A 17,758-nucleotide genomic window follows, 5' to 3' on the forward strand; every position below is an offset into this window, starting at 1 on the left:
TGCAGGTCTTTGCTCAGGCATCTGCACTGATATTTACATCAAAAAGGCAAGGGTGAAGTGAGATATAAGAGTTGTTGCAGAAAGAAGAAGCGTTTGTGGCTGGATAAAATGCCAGATTGTTGGCAGGTATCCTTTCTGGGCTGCTGACAAAAACTGTCTGTATACATGCAGAGACACACACAGGGAATACAACTCAGTAAAGATTCACAGCTGCTGTGGAAAACAAAGCTGGCAGGTTTTCTTGTTCATTTTAGAAATATTACATGCTTGATTGAGACTCATTTGCAGAAGAAGATATAAATGATTTTTTTTGTGTGCATCTAGAGCATTTGGGCTTTCGCTCATCTGTAACGACTTGGGATTTAGACCAAGAGCAGGCTTACTTACTTTTTTTTAAGAAAGGCAACTAACTTTTGGAGGGATGCTTGACTGTTTCTTGACTGTTGCTGAGGTACCCTTGAGCAAGGCACTACCACCTTCCGCCTGATAATGAAGTGCGACAAACTATGTATGTATGCCATATGTGAGTCATGTAACTGTACAAAGGGCCAACTGAGTATTACTCGAATCTCTGCTACGAGGCCTTGTAACGAGTTTAGTAATATCCGCAGTCAAATCGCGAGTTGTGTCAACTAACCATCATGGAACAGAACGTCATACAAATATGTGCAACTGATCCAATGGCTAAGACACCGAGAGAATCGTGTTAAACATTTTCCTCTAAACAATGAAACACTATAGCCTTTTGTTCAAGCTTACTATTTTATGTCTCATCAGCAACTCACAATTTAAGTGTAATGTTATTTTGTAAAGATAGATTATAATAGTTACAATTATGTTGTTTCTGGTAGTGAATTTAATTACTGCTACTTTTGGTCTAAAATTATTGTTTCGGTGACACCCTTAATAACAAAGTTAGTTCAGTCAGAGCTATAGTTGCCATAAAGGCCTGCAACTCAATGTGGAAGTGTGGTTGTAATGAGGAGGAAATTAAATTGGCCTAGAATTGACTATCGCAGTCACCATTGGACCATAAACCAGCTTGGCCCGCCAGGAATTTTGCGGGTTGTCCAAAATGGCCACTCCGGGCCTGCTGGTATTGTTAATCATCAGTTCAATACATTGGGGCTTTTTTTTTTTTTTTGTGCCCAGTCCCGCTCAAATTGTGGTTTAACCGTCCGCATGGGGAGGGTTTTCTAACTTCTGGGATTTCCAGAGACACAGGCAGTTAGAAACGGCATCGTTGTGGGCATGAACACAGCTGACTTGCTTCCAGCACAGGGGAGGCACATGATCTACATGATGGAGGCATAAACTGAACAACTGAAATACACGCAGCAGATTGACAATGGAAAGTACATTTATACGGAACTGCAAGAACATCTCTACTTGCGAATAATGCAAAGATAGCTAGTGTGATCATGGTTTACCATTGTAAAGTAGACCTTAGATACCAGAGTTTGCATGTTTAAGACTCTGGTGTATTGGCATGCATTGGTAGACAGGCGCTCATGAGCTCGGCGTAAAAACTGGCACAACAACATACCTGACCTAAATCACTGTAACAAGGGACCCCTATCGTATTCTAAAAACATGCCTTTCAAAAAAAAAAAAAACTAAACCTTCTATACAACGCACTTTGGGCGTAAATGCGGTTCTCAAATTCTGGACCCCAAAGTCCGCGTAAAATCGAGATTTAAGTGTATATGGAAATGCCTTTCATATTCATACATTTTGAATCAAGTGTGCACACTTGAACATCGGAGGGCAACAATATCAATAGCAGATGCTTGTTTGTCTATCTTTCACAAGTATGGAGAGTGACCAGTGAGAGATAATGATGTAGTATATAGCAATACCACAGATTATGTGATGGATGATTAATTAATTAATTCATTAATTATTGTAAATGCGTAATTATTTCTTGCATGTACTTCCATTCATTCTATTTGCATCTCTCCATAGGCTGACAGTACTGCTAACAGCTACTTGATCCTTTCTTTTTTTTCTTTAGTTAATTAGTATATACATAGTATCAAGCCTCGTGGATTATTCCAACTTGATTTTAAATGCACTACTGAGGTGATATTGATTTCTTTCAGATGTAACATTTACCAAGCGCTGTTATAAGCCATTGGCCGAATTACCCTAAGTGTTCCTTCTCACATAGAATGAATTAAATGCCAAGCTGTGAGACGATGAGCTCATCCATCCCTTAACTCATTGAGTTAAGATCAGTTGACAACATCAGATCTGCCCTTTTGAATGTATCATTTATTACATTAGCTTTAGTCTTACTAGAATTCATTCATTGTTCTGTCACATACCAACGAGAATTGTTCTTTTATATTCTAAGTACTACATATTACAATCTTTATTTTCATGTGCCTTTGAGCATTGACCCTTCCGTGGATGCAATTAGACAGTGGACATAAACCCAAACAACTGCAGAAGAAATATTTATCCCCCCCTTGCAAATTAATCAATACAAAAGCTGGCATGGTCACTTAAGGACGCTTAAAAGCTGTTCAAAATGTCTTTTTAACTTGGAAGGTGTGAAAACTGTGCTAAGCAGGCAATGGGGAAGGGCTGTGTTTCCTTTCTTTAGTGCTCAATGAAACGTAGTAGAAAACCTACTAAGAAAAAAAAAAAACATAGGTTTCCACTCATATGTATAAAAATGTGTATAGAAGTAAAGAGTTGATTACCATTATTAACCAAACAGCTTTTTTCAATCCAAGTAATTACTGTTTTGTTTGCTATTCGCTCCACTTTTGTTCACCACATGTTGCTAAATGCCTATTTATTTACTTAACTAGATTTAATTGTCGTCATGATGATTGTGCCTGTTGGACAAATATTGGTTTTGTATGCCAAATCCTTGTTCTTTCCTCCTGATCCAACTAAGTCTTGGTTGTTGCTTTGCACATATGCACTAAAATTCATAAAGTTCAAATTGAAAGCCTCAGAGAACACCGAGCATCCTACTTTGGGTATGTGCTGGGAATTCAAGACAACAATTATAACCTTACCCTCTGGCACCCTCTTAATCGACTTAATTTAATTACACCATTCTCTTGTGTCTGCAGAGAATTTGAGCTAGTAAATGTAGCTTTTTCATATGTTTAAATGCATTCCATAGAATCATCAATTTTTACTGAAATTTCACTAAAAAAGAATGAAGAAAATATAGAATAAAAAACAAATACTACAGACATTTAATGGGGAACTAAGCATAAGATATCAAAGCTTTGTTACACTTTAAATATGTGTATCTATTTTTATCTGATCATGTTTACTTAACCCTAGTTAGTATTTATTTAAGAAAAAGAAATGACATCTACTCACCTCAAAGGGTGACCATTTTTGTGTTTTCAAGCTAAAATATTTCCCTGAGAAGGATCTGCCACTAAGAATTCACTAAGATCCACTGAATAGTTGACTGTATTTGTGATTCTGTGTTTTATTCATGTGGAAAAGGTGAACTTAGACAGTAAAGATACTGATTGAGATAAATGAGCAGTTGATTGTGTCACCCTTGCATTGAGCAACCTTCAAATGTTAATGCCTTCCAGAAATGGCTTTCTAATGGAGAAACTATGTACAGTATGATTTTTTGTGTGTGTGTTTAAAAACAGCTGCATTAGCATTTTTAGCAGCCTAACTGTGAGTAACTAAGTTTAGATAATATTTCCCTCATAAATTGTTGATCATTTGATTTCAAATTGTCTACAGGTTCAGTGAGTTGCAATTTGCACGCACGCACACACATACATACATGCATGCATACATGCATACATACATACATACATACATACATACATACATACATACATACATACATACATACATACATACATACATACATACATGCATCCATACATACATGCATACATGCATACATGCGTACGTACATACATACATAAACACTATTTTGACAAACATCTAATTCAGGGTGTTCAGAAGCTTTGTCATAAAAATTAAATAGTAATTCAAAATTGTTTTACCTGAAGAAAAATATCCCAGGTTGCCCGGGTGCGGTGATTACATTGCTGGGACGTAACATGTAATGAGCTCCATTGCTGAAGATCTGCCAGCCCTTGTTCACCCAGTAGACACACTTACACACAGCGCACATGGACTTTTTCTATCTTGCATGAGGTATGATGCATCTGTCAAGCCGAGAACAGGGTGAATGTTGGAAACGAAATGCCACCTCAGTTAAAACCTGCCTGAATGTCAGTCCACATTAGATCATGTTGTTGCATTTGACTAAATTCTATGGGGAATGATCAATAAAATTAGATTGGTTAATTTAGTATTTTTTTTATTGCAATTTGAGATGGAAGGGTCATCTTTGATCCGACTCTTTTGCCCTGTTGTTCAAAGCAATACCTCTATCTGATGATAATGCTAGTGGTTAATATTAGGGATGTGATTTTATTTGTACTGTCATCTGAACAGCACTCAGTATTCTGTGTCTTGATACACATTAGAAAACATCTTTTACTTGGCACAATCTTATCACTTATCTGACATCTGTTCCCATCAAGGAATTTGGGGAAAGTATGGCTATAGCTGGATCGAAAACAGGACTGTCAACTTCTGAAAAACCTCAGATTGTCACATTAGTCTGTCCCCAATCAGGTTGCCCAATTTACAGTGTGAAGCTCTTGAGACGTTTGGATGATGATAAATACTGTGAATTAAATTCCATTCCATTTTCATTTTGCTCCTCTCTCATGGTCGCTAACTGGAGGGTAACAAAAAGTGCAGATCAGTACTGTGTTTTTTACGCTTTACAAATATAAAATTGTAGTTATCTGCAGTATGGCTAACATATTTGGCATAATTTCATAGTAACCCCCCCCCACCCCAAAACAATGTTCTTTAAACGATACAAAGATGCCAAAAGGTAGCCTGCTGTCAATATAAAAATAGCCTGTGGTTATTCATCTTTTGACCTGCATCCTCTGATAACGAGTGCAGCTCACTATGTGGGATGCTCTTATCAGAGGCCCCCATATAATTAATTCCGATATCTCAAGCTGCCTTTCATGAATCTTAAGTTACAGTGAAGCTTCTCTTGCTGCAGCAGCAGGAAGTGCTGCCAACAGTGAGACAACCCTCAGGAGAGTGCACTGACATCCCTCCAATCCACTTAGAAAAGTACACAGTGAGGCCTAGCTTATTAGCATAATCAGAACCTCTTTGACTGTAACTCCTCTGGGACCGAGAGGGTGTGCTCCTCACTCGAACTGTGCTGATTGGAAATTGTTGTTTAAATAACTGAGTAAGAAGATTTTCTTTTCAAATGCGACTCTATCTTTTTCTTTTGCAGACTTTTGCCAGTGGACAAGAGCAAGGTCACCATGAAGACTGTGTACCTGGCTTCCAGGTCAAACAATACCAGGTGGCATACAGGCAAACTTTCCAGAAAGGCTTGCCACTTCTACAAGGTCAGTGAAATGAACACTCTTAGAATACTGCCTTCCAAAATGTCTGCGAGAGACATCGTGATTAGAAAAGTCTATTTTTTGCAATTACCCATTTAGAGAACAAAATTCATGAGAATAATCCGAAATAATGCAGGATACAACCTGTGGATCTCACCTTCATCGCGAATATTTATCACAATACAATGATTTGTAAAAGAGCGTGCATGGTGATGAATAATTGCGATGTAGCTGAAGTTGAAATAAAAAAGATAAAATGGAGATTGATTTGATTTGGATTAAATATCTGACATGATACATTAATGGTGCGCCTTATAGTCCGGTGCGCCTTATATAAGGACATAGTTTTAAAACAGGCCATTTATTGAAGGTGCGCCTTATAGTCCGGTGCACCTTATAGTCCGGAAAATACAGTATATAGATATTGTTAATCACATCCACCACCATTACTGAGTCATCAATTCAAAGATTATCGCTATGGTACAGAACAAACTGTTAGGCTTGTGTAACTCGTTCATGTTTCCTCTGAATTCTATTCTGGTTTTTTTGTAAGATCTAGTGGAATTTGGTCTCACAGTTTCTTTATGCCACGGCCACATCACAATCTCAGTATCTGTGTGCATAAGCAACAATGTACTCGGTGAGTGACTGAAACATCCTCACTGGCTCTCTTGAAGGTTAGAAATAAAATATATAAGCTCCCTGCTAATCAGTGTTAGCAATTTCAGCTCAGTGGGTGGGCGAACAATGGGTGGCTCCAAAATGTCATGTAGCAACTAAATAATGAGCCCAAATTCTAGCTATTGGGTGAGAGTGGCATATATGTTCTAGATCATCTATATTCTGCCACTGGTTTTGTAAAGTAGTATAATACCCCTAGCTATGTGGCCACATATGGATCTTCAGAATTCCAAACGTAAACGAAATGTCACACCTTCGCGGGTGAAAATGAGAAATTCTTCTTTTACCAGCATAGTGCACAATTTTTCCCCGCAGAGTCAATAGTTAATCAACTCTTTTCTATGAACACAGATGTGAACATGACAAGCACTCACTGGAGCAGTGCATTTGAGGGGGCGGGGCGTTTGGGGTTTTTGTTGGTTTTCTTAAGAAAATAGTGGAGGAAGGAACATTTCTGTGTTGTATTTTTTTTTTTATTTCTATAAGTACTTCTGTGCATTATCTTTTCGGTAACAATTTTTTTCCACTGTGCCTACACTTTCTTTGTGTGTGTGTGTGTTTGAGTTTTTTGTGTGTTTTTGTGTGTTTTTGTGTGTTTTTTGTGCCTACCTCGTATATGAGATTCCAGCAGAATTTCTATTCCTGCTTGAACATATGCAGAATTTTTATTTCTGCTTGTGCACAACTGACTGCGTCTAAATGCACACGATGTTTTCTACTTTTATAGCATGCTGTACCTTGTCACATGAATCCTCTGGCTTTTATAAGCAGTTGTTTTTCTTTCAAGAAACATTTCCAACCTCCACAGCAAAAAGCAATACTTCCACCTCCAATCTTTTTCACCCACCTTTTTAAACTTTATTTGGTTTGATTTTGGTCACTCAGTGAAGCGGTTTGTCATCTGGAGGCTCAGTGGAGCGTGTAGTAGGAGACAGAGCTCAGTTCTGCTTTAGTGCACTGCCGTGGGACGACAGAGTGCTTCCATTACCTGGAATATGTTTCTGTCAGCAGAAACACCTCCCACTGCAGAGGTCCCTCTTCTCACAGGCTGTGGACAGAACCATCCACATGACAGCACATGCATGAACATACTGTGTTGCACAAACCATGCACATGACAGCACATGCATGAACATACCGTGTTGCACATACATGTACATGACATAGCTGTATGACTGCACTTTGATCCCAACTGTTTTTTTTTAATCATTTTAATATACCTGACTCACAAAGAACAAAAACACACAATCCCACTGACCTCTCAATGAGGAAGCAACCCATCTTCTAACCCACTGCAGAATACCACAAATCTAAAACAAAACCTTTACGCGAGGGAATAGCCAGTAAGCCAGAACCTTTTCAGTGGAGGGGTTGAGGATGACACGGTTTACTAAACTCATTAAGCACGTATTCCCACAGCCGTACACAACACACATAGCCAAGTCATTGCTTATCATGGCCACAACTGGCCGGTGGTGGGCCAATGGACGCCACAGATAAATGTCTTCAGAACACAGACACCATTGGCTACCATGTAACTCCGCCCCTGCTAATGCACTCTTCAAAGTACCTTTCTAGTGGATTCACCCTACAGGCTGACTGAGTTTATCTTAAAAGTATGTGTCATATTTAAAACGGCTCAAATATTTCAACCATAGCACTATAGTGTTCATTGTGTCTTCTTTTTAATTTCAAACCACACCAGACCTTCCTGTGAATAAAAGAAACCTAAAACTTAACACTTCAAACATGTTGAATTAATACCCCCACCAGTGTCACTCAAAACCAAGCTACTATATATGCTGAATATAAAGGCACAATATCTATGATCTTAGATCTGTGAGGAAAAACTGATGGCACAACTAAAAGCAGTCTCTGAAGGAAAATGGCTTCTTAGAGCGCATCGTCGTACACTGCCAACCAGCGTTTTATTGTATGATAAAAAAATAAAAAATAAACAGTGAGTATTTGCCTGATTCAGTCTAAATGCCAGAGGCTGCAGCCAGGCCTGGTGACACATGCAAATTTATGTAAATTCAGCTCAGGCCTTTGCCACCTGCCATAGACCTCTCTATATAATTACTATTGGAGAGTGCGATATCTGTTGGCGCAGAGCAAAGTTCAAGGACATCCGTCTTAGCTAATGGTCATGTACGACCATACAACACATTTGCATTCAATGTTCTAACATTCTCTCTTAGTCCCACTTCTGTTGTTCGGTTGTACTCCCCATCAATGTGTTTTTTTCTTCAGTTGTCTCATCAGAAAAAAATGGGTTCTCTGTTTTCTCTGCCCGCCACTCTGCACTGCCCCTTTCTTCTTTCCTTCAAAGGTCTTTGGTTGCATCAAAAATTCATGCAAGTGAAAATTGAAAAATACTGTATAAGCAAATGGAAAAGGCTAGGTCACAAAGACCAATTGAGAAAATGTCTTTCTTAGAGGAAAATTCAAAGTATAAATGAACCCTGTGTGCTGAGTCGAGGCAGGATGGTTTAGAAAATTAGGAAAGAAACAACAAAGGTTGATTCGACAAAATGAGAGATAAATGCAGCTTTGTGCAAGTGATGTATCCTTGGGCAGTTTAAGACCTCTGACATGTTTTTTTCAGTTTTGGGTGAATAGAGCAAATCCAACATGGCCAGTGAGGTACAAAACATTTAGATTAGTAACCAAAAAATACTGAAGGGGAAAATTCAAGAAGAATATAGAAAGAAAGTGTACAAGCTGACAATGTTGCAAAGATTTGCTGCATTCTATTGACTGTATTTAGCAAGCCAGTCATCACATCTCAATATTACTCATCAGAATATAATTCAATTTGACTGTAATTTGTTTGTTTGTCCTGATGAAACTTGTTTCACATGCATCCTATCCAGAATTTTGGGCTGTTACAGCCGATCAATCCAAGCTGACTAATAATTCCTTTTTGAATCCAATTTTGAATTCTGGTCTTGTCACACTCACGCATTGTACAGGGAGGAATGACAAGGGATTCGCAGCTCCTGACTGCTTGCACTATAATGATCCAATTTATCTGTTGCGTGCCGGTTGATGCTGATTCACGGCTAGATTTCTCAAACCTTTTATGAGATTGTTTCTGTGTGGATGAGCAGTGTGTAAAAAGCAGGTTATGAAGGGCCTTTATTTAGTACATGATCCTGAGGGCGTATTCAGACCTGACTGTTTGGTCCACTTTAAAAGGACCAAGGTTTGATTCCGGACCTTTTATGCAGGTGTGAATACACGCAAACAAATCCTGGTATGGATTAAAGAACAGGGTGGTCCCGGTTCGCTTCCAAACGGACTCTGGTGGGGTTCGCTTCAGGTGTGAATACAAACAGCATAGATTTGAACCAACTCCAGGATAGATGCACATTTTTGGGCTTAACAAGCCAACACGTGTTTTCCTCCATTTCCGGGTCTGTGCTCTGTGTGTAGAGCTGGTCATTGCTGTCCAATTGGAGCACAGATCATCACAAGCGTGGTTGTGTTATACTAATATACTTCACTTGCAAAATGTACAGTCTGAATGGGAACCGCACCAAATGAAAAAAATTAAGTTCGCTTTTGGCCCGGACCAAACAAGCAGACTGAAGGACTTTTCTGAATACACACTTAAGCTCATTCATAGAGTGTTTGAGCCTGGCATTATCTTGCACACTGACAATTTCAACTGCAATCTTCAAAATAAATCAAAAAGTCAGAGGGTAAATATAGTCTTCAGTATTTGGATCCACAATCCGAATCTTCAGTGAAATGTTGTCTTTTCTTCCCCTTTTGACTCATGCCTTACCCTCTCCATAAAGTTTTGAGGCAATCCTTAAATAGTTTTTATGTACCACACAAACAAAACACACATATAGGACACATTTTGGTCAAGATAATCTTTCAATAAATTGTTCCAAACCTTGCAATATTGCAACATTCCCTTTTATTCTGTAATATTGACTACTGATGATACTCTTAATGCTATTTCACACAAAAGAACAGGATGTTTTGACGTCCCCTTCATAGATTCTGTGTCTTGAGTGTCTTTCAAACATTACTGGAGTGTGAAGGGGAGTGTCATGGCCAATGATTGCTATTCAAAGAATCTTTTGCCTCCCAACTGTGAAAAGTAGTCAAAGTTTTAAAAGACTTTCTCTTCTTTTTTCTCTCTCTTTGTGGTGTGCTGTGATTGCACACAAACAAGACAGTTGGGTTGCTTTTACAATGGGTTGTAGTTCAGATAAGTTCAGAAAGATGGTACTCTGCTTGGCTCCCTGCAAAATAATGCCCACCAGCCTGCTGTATGCTTTTCTACACAATTGTTATGTATAATATCGATAATGAACTAAGCAGGACTTTTGCTCGGGCCTTCGAGACTGAGATTGTAAAATTATGCATGGTTATTATGATTTTTATGCATTATAGTAGTGGTGCAGTAAACTGGAGGGCATGTTGCTGTGATAAACGATAAGGAGAAGAAATGAGGATAACTCATTTGCATCCTGCAGGCCAGTAATGGTAAGGTTTCTATAGGCGGAATCTTACTTCCTCAAACACAAGCTTTGAATTCTTTGACTTGCAAAATAAATGACATGAATGAGAATCTCCCCAGGCTTGGAATTAGGAGGCAAATTTGCTATTTGATGCTGAGCAGCAGGATGTGAATCTCCCCTGGTTGGCGCGAGGCCCAAAACCATATGAAGGGAGCGCCAAAGACCTGCTTGCTGGCATGGTTCATGAATCCCTCCTGAGCACCTGCTGACATTTTTTTTTTTTTTTTATCATCCCGAAAAGTCAAAAGTACTTGAAGTCAGAAATAGTCTTTCGGTTATTGATAAATTGGCGAGACATCTCCCACAGCTTTTTTATTCCCCCCTCTCTGCTCCTGCATTTGCTTGGGAGTTTTAGATGATTTATGTTTCATCTCCACCAGAGTGGGATGAAGTGCACTCTTAAGGGTCTTATCTTTGTGTCATTAATCCATAATGCCACATAGGAAAGACAGTTTTAGTTTCTTTTCTGTGTTGGAACTATTCTTCTTGTTCACCTATCTTTGTTGGCTTATTGTTTTATTTTTTTTAGGTACATTACCTAAAAATGGATGGTAAAATTGCTGAATATTCCGACTGAGAATAAATCGATAGAACCGTGTGTAAGATGTGAAGCAGGTGTACATTCACTACCACCCATCCATGCTCCACTTCCTAAATATAGCAATAATCTACCCCACAGTACCCCCACCCAACTCTTCCAAGTTTTCAGCAGGACTCACGCCTATTCCATCATCCAAAGCGTGGTCATATGCATTGATACTCCCACTCAGCCCTCTATGCCTACCCGGGTGCGTATCCGGATCATGCCACTCTCAGGCCCCTGATAGCAAAGCATTAATCACATTTTGTCGCTGCAGTAACAGCGACTTGCAGCCTCTTTTCGGCTGGATTTTTAATTTGACAATAAATCAAGGTGTGCTTTTGAGGAATGACTGTAATTACAAAGGCCATTACTTTGTATGGATATGCAAGCGTACATGGGATGTGAGTGTGCAGCTGTTTTTACATAAGTTGTCAAGTTATGAACTAGCTTTTCCCCCTTTATTTAGAATATTTAAATAAAAATAACAACTGTCATGAAACTTGCTCCTACTGCTAAGCAAATGTCTGATGTAGCTACATTAACCAAAGCAGCCAAAAGATAAAAAGCAATTCATCAGCTTTTAAAATTGAGGCAAACAGTAGCACTATTTCCTTCAGATAACGAAAGTATAGGTCGAATAAAATACAGTTAAAATAATCATTATAATTTGTTACTCCATGTAGGTTTTTTTTTCAAAGTGATGTTAAGGCCAAAGGGCCCTTAACATCATCCACAGGATATCATCTTGCACTCTGTAGTAAAATAAAAATCATTAAAGGTCACACCAAATGTCTATATTTGCTCTGTCTGAGTGTTACTCCACCTTCTGGATTATTTCATTAAAAGTAATTAACAGATGAAATTAACACAATCCTTTGTTTTTTACAACCTTTCCTAGTTAAACAAAAGAAAACTTTGCTGATATTCAAAGGCATATTATTTGTTGGTATATAATGTGACTTTCCGATAGCTCGTCTTTCAGTCAGCCCACCTGCTGCTCAGTGTCCGACAGATACACGAGGCTGCCAATGCACGCATCTGCAATCAGTGTACAATTGGCAATGATTGCATGCTTGTTCCCTACATATCTGCCGTCTGTCTACTTCCTAAAGGCGTTAACATCTACTTCCTTCCTGTAATGATCACACAACACACGTGTAGCTGTCTTACCCCAGGAAAAATGAAAATTACATTTCTCATGCAAATTGCAGTACATCTAGCAACTTCAACAAACAGCACTCCTGGAATAAATTCGACATGTTTAATTCAACACAGGCTGTGCACTTTGAGGCAATTCATCAATTAGTAACATGGAAGTTTTAATTGCGGCTTTAAAAGGAAGCATATTTTGGCAAGCAGACATGAACTGTTATAAGATGAATACTGCATTACTTTTTTTCTTGACTTTAAGTCTGATGAGTTTTATTCAGTTTTTCTTCACCCTCCTGGGGGTCAAGAAAAGTGGATGCCGGCATGTGAAGCCCTTTGAGACGCTTAAAATGTTCCATAACATTCTGAATTAATTGTCAATTGCGCCACAATTCAGAACTAAACATACAGAGAAATACAATAAAAAATACTTGAAAAAGATCAAAATTGCATGTATCCAAAATGAAGAATGTGAAGCCCTTTGAGACGCTTCTGCGATTAAGGACTATAATCAATACATTTGACTTCCTCACTCAATTGAATATATTTTTTTTTACATTAAATCTCTCTCTCTCCTTTTTAGAATAAAACAAATAGATAGATGTGTTGATGTTAATTATAAACCTGCATTACACCTCAACCCCAGTTGACTCGGTCTACGGCGTGAATTTAATGTGACACCATTTTGTTATTTTCATGGCCAATTGAATACATTTATAGAATTTGTAGCATTGGAACAGAAGAGGCCCGCTAACAAACATCCCATGGGATCGTCTTTCATCGTCATCAAGACGCTCCTCATTATTTTGTAGCCCACTCTCCATATCCTGTCTGTTGTAGTTCCATGCAGCATGAAAAGTATTATTGTTTTGATAAGCACAGGTTGTTCTCTCCTGTCAAGACATAAGCAAGCTTTTAGTTTTTTGTTTTTTTAGGGGGGGAATGGCTGATCTGATCCTTTTGACACCACTCAGTCTTGCATCCAGCATGTCACATCTTGTTGATAATCGTTCAGTCACTCAAAAATAGAAGGGCTGCGTTAACATTTCCATGTGCCATCCTAACTTATAACAAGCTGTTAGTGTTTGTGCAATAACTTGTCTGAAAGATGGCATACTTTGACATGCTTTGCCTCTTCTTTCACTTGGACAATAAGTTAAAAACAGCTTTAAGTCTTGAGATAAAAACATGTATGGCATCTGCAAGTTGACCTTTTATTCGGTTGAATTATACATGGATAACTTTTGCAACATTACAAATGCAATAAGAACATCACCAACCATGAATGTAATAACTATTAAATTTGTCCAAAATAAAAAATGTCCCTATTATTCTGTTTTACTTTCCTAATTTTCTTTGTTTTTCTGTTTCAGCAATTATTAGCTCAAAAATAAATATATGTGGTATTTAATTTGGGAAAAAAAAAAACACTAACAAACTTCAAAACAGAATGTCCCTATTATTCTGTTTTACTTTCCTAATTTTCTTTGTTTTTCAGTTTCAGCAATTATTGGCTCTAAAATATATGTGATATTTAATTTTGAAAAAAAAAAAAAAAAAACCACAAACTTCAAAACAGCACTGTATGACTAAAACGTGAGGATAAATACACAGAGGCAATTTGGTGGAAATATTTTGTCATATGCTGTTTTTGTTTTTGCATCTTGGACAAAAAAGTGCTGAGTAACCTTACAGCCTTCGACCTGAAGGACATTGCTTTCCTAAAAGCTTATTGATTTGCCAACCTCCAAATGCATTGCCTGGTTCCTGATGTCACTTTGTTTGCTAAATTACGGTTTATTTGCTGTGTACTATTGTGTGTGGGCACGTGTGTGTGCTGGATAGACACAACAACTGTGTTTGATTGACAGGTTTTGGTGTCACTGCATGTGGCAGCAATTCCATCTATTTTCTGCTTGGCTGTTATATGCAAAAGCAATTATGTATTCTCTTATCTGCATTGGTCTGCATTAATACTAAACTATAAGCTGGATTTCATTGGGGACATATTTAGTTTGAGTTTGAAGTGCACGAGTAGCTTTTTATGGTCACGTCAAATCTTAATGGAGCATCTGTTGCCCTACGTTGAAAATGTGCAATGCTGAGCCCTCACAGGCTCCAAACAACATATGCTTAAATATGACATTCAAACTCCTCATAGCTACTTTTAAGTCTCAGGCCCCCTTTCCAGAAGTCAGTTGAATTTGATTTTGTGTCAGGGGTGTGTTTTGGGGTTTTCTGTGCAAGAGCGAAAAATGTTGAGTATTCTTTTGATGCGGATATAGTCAATAATGGCTGAAATCTAAAAAGCGACATCTCAACATGAATGTCTAAATCAGTGTTCAAAGAAGTGTTTATACCCTGTTTTAGGATATGTTTACATGATAAAAAAATAAAACCTAAACTGCAAGTATGTTGTACGTTGATGTATTATGATATTAGGCCACTAGTCCGTGACTTTGAAAAGGACTACACTCACTGGCAACTGCTTTTCTCCTTTTTTATCCCCCCACAAATATTGTTGTACAATCGATCTATACTAATTTGTTTGGTATTTGTTAGTCCTGTGTGAAACCTGGTCAGACATGCCCGCTCATCCTCTGTGAGCCCATCGATCAAGAAGTGGCCATATGCAAAACAGTACTTTACATGTTATCCACAAACAGGTTTAGGTTCCACATGTATGCGCAACCTAGCATGTCCACCTCACAGTTAGAGAGTTTACATGTTTTCCCCGTGTCCACGTGTGTTTTCTCACAGTTTCCTCCCACATCCCAAAAACATGCTTGGTAGGCCGATTGAGCACTCTAAATTGGTTGGGATGGTTGTTCATCTCTGTGTGCCCTGCGATCGGCTGGCAACCAGTTCAGGGTGTCTCCCACCTACTGCCCGATGACTGCTGGGATAGGCTCCAGCACGCCCGCGACCTCCTTGGGGACAAGCGGTATAGAAGATGTATGGATGTATGTATGGATGTATGGATGTATGGATGTATGGATGTATGTATGGATGTATGTATGGATGTATGGATGGATGGATGGATGGATGGATGGATGGATGGATGGATGGATGGATGGATGGATGGATGGATGGATGGATGGATGGATGGATGGATGCGCAACCCCCCCGAGTCTCTGTATCCTTCCAGCTTTTGACTGATTACTGGCCAGCTGGTGAATTGTACATTCTGTTAGTACAAATTCACAGAAACGAGTAACTGAAGGGCGAAAGCTTGTCTCGTTTGCAGACCTTTTGCCAGACAGCTCTCCAATGTTATTTATGCTATCAATCGCCGCACATCAGTTTTTCTTGACGAGCCCTAAAAGGTACATTATTTCACAAAATTCTATTATCTGGATAAACGAGAACAAATAAGCACATATAATTGTGCTTTGTGACCAGCTAATTCATAGTTATGTTTGGTCACGTTGGTTGTTAGCTATTTTGGGATTAGTTACATCATTAGTTATTTTGCCGTGATGTGTGTAATGCTAGAATGCTCTCTTGAGTGATGATTCCTCAAGTGGGAGCAGCACTACAGAATTGGAAAGCACAAAGAGAAATGGATAAACGACTCTGAAGTTCCACACAGAAGCCTGCCAGCACTTCACAGCATGACAGTGCTGAGTCCTCGTGGACATTTGGGCTTTCTGGAAGTGAGACTGGGTCTGAGGCATATTTTACGCATCCAATTTTGTGTACCAAAGGCATACTGTATGAAAGCGCGAGCCAGGTATGATTGCATATTTCAGAAAGGAAGATCTTATACGTCAAGAAGTAATGTATAACACAATTACTTATATATATATATAGAGGATTGTGAGGAAGAGTGAGAAACATTGCATAGTTGATCTTGTGTTGTGCAAAAAGGCTCCAATAAATCAGGAGTTGGAACTTCTAGGTTCCCAATTTGACTCAGTTCCACATAGAGTTTAGTGTGGGTTCAATCTGGGTATTTTTCAGTTTACCTTTCTTCTTGCTTTACGCAACCCATCCAGTTTGTCAGTGGCTTTCTGTAATGTTTAAAGCCAGACTTGGTAGATCGTTCAGCTTTGAAACAATTGGCAGTTGAGGGAGTTTTAGAAAACAAAGAATAGAAAATGAAAAAAAAAAGGTCTATGCATCGAATAAACTGGCGCTACGCTGCAGTGCTGAGGTAATAATAGCCTGTAGCCCACAGCTCGTACTGCCCAAGTAAAGTAGAACAGCCGAGTGAAAAAAAATCAGTTAATCCATGAGTTATGGTGAAAACATAAACGTAAAAAAGAAGACTTATTTCCTTTCTCTTACTTGGAAGTAGTTCAGTGCAGATGACAGATGATATTACTTGGTATCAGGCCATCTACGCTGTCACCAGGTACATTTTCTCAGAATGAAATAGTAAACGCACTCAGTAAAGCACTGAGTTGTATTCTTTGTTGTGTTTTTTCCCCCTTTGCACTAAACTGCACACCAGTCTGCATTTTTAAAGGACAATATAAACGTCACCCCTAACTAAGTTCCGTGGAGTAAATGTTTCATACGCTTTCGTTCTGGGCTGTGATGGAACTTTTTATCTTGATTTTCACTTAATGGGTGCTACCACTTTGCAAAGTGTCATGAAAATCGGTTTTGTGCTTTTTGCGTGATCAACAAAAATGGCTACAGCGCTCCGTCTCAACGCACCATTTTTCTTGACTGAGGTGTTAAATCGTATACGGAATAACTGACCTGAATTGCATTGTATGAAATAGTATTTCAAATCCCCCTGGGTGATTATAATTTGTATGATAAATACAATTGAAACTATTACTATGACTAAACTACTACTAAAACAATTATGTACACTTACACTACTGTTGTTTTTACATGTTATTGTAGCTCACCTTTACTCCTTTGTTGTTAAGATGGTTAAACAAGCATTCAGAGTGTCTTGACACATTGATGTGTTCATGCAAGTTAATTTAAATTATTACTAGAAAAAGGGGTTATCAAGGTCATTAGATGTGCAGGTATTCCAGCTTTCATAATAGTGTTTTAAAGTCAGCCTTTTATAGGCTTTAATAAATATTCATGATCTTTTAGTGAATTGTTTCAACCAGCTCTTTATGCATGAGGTGAATACATGCATTCCCATTCAAAACACCAGAAAGGCAATCTCTATTGCCAGACAATGATAATGAGGGTCTTATTCACTTGCCTTTTGTTGGTGTTTGTGACCATTTATAGCAGAGAGAAAAGGTGTCTGTTTTGCATCCTGGTAAACACGGGTGGTATTAAACAAAGGTGCTGTAGAATGTCATGAAAACGCACATAAAAATGATGGTAAATAAATGGCTGAAGCTTGTCAAAATATTTCAAGTTTGAAAT

At 38.5% G+C, this 17,758-nt stretch overlaps 1 protein-coding gene across 1 annotated transcript in view; it reads left to right on the forward strand.

Annotated features, from left to right (window-relative positions):
• The first annotated feature begins 5,314 nt into the window (after nucleotides 1–5,314).
• cdh13 (cadherin 13, H-cadherin (heart)) overlaps nucleotides 5,315–17,758 on the forward strand; it is a 114,860-nt gene continuing 102,416 nt past the window's right edge. The window contains exon 1 of the mRNA XM_085915046.1: nucleotides 5,315–5,459. Within this exon, the coding sequence (XP_085771172.1) occupies nucleotides 5,315–5,459 (145 nt within the window). The remainder of the gene's footprint in view (nucleotides 5,460–17,758) is intronic.

Source organism: Syngnathus leptorhynchus, chromosome 6 (assembly GCF_054491065.1).
Source record: "Syngnathus leptorhynchus isolate UIUO chromosome 6, UIUO_Slep, whole genome shotgun sequence".
In the NCBI taxonomy this organism is placed as follows: Eukaryota; Metazoa; Chordata; class Actinopteri; order Syngnathiformes; family Syngnathidae; genus Syngnathus; species Syngnathus leptorhynchus.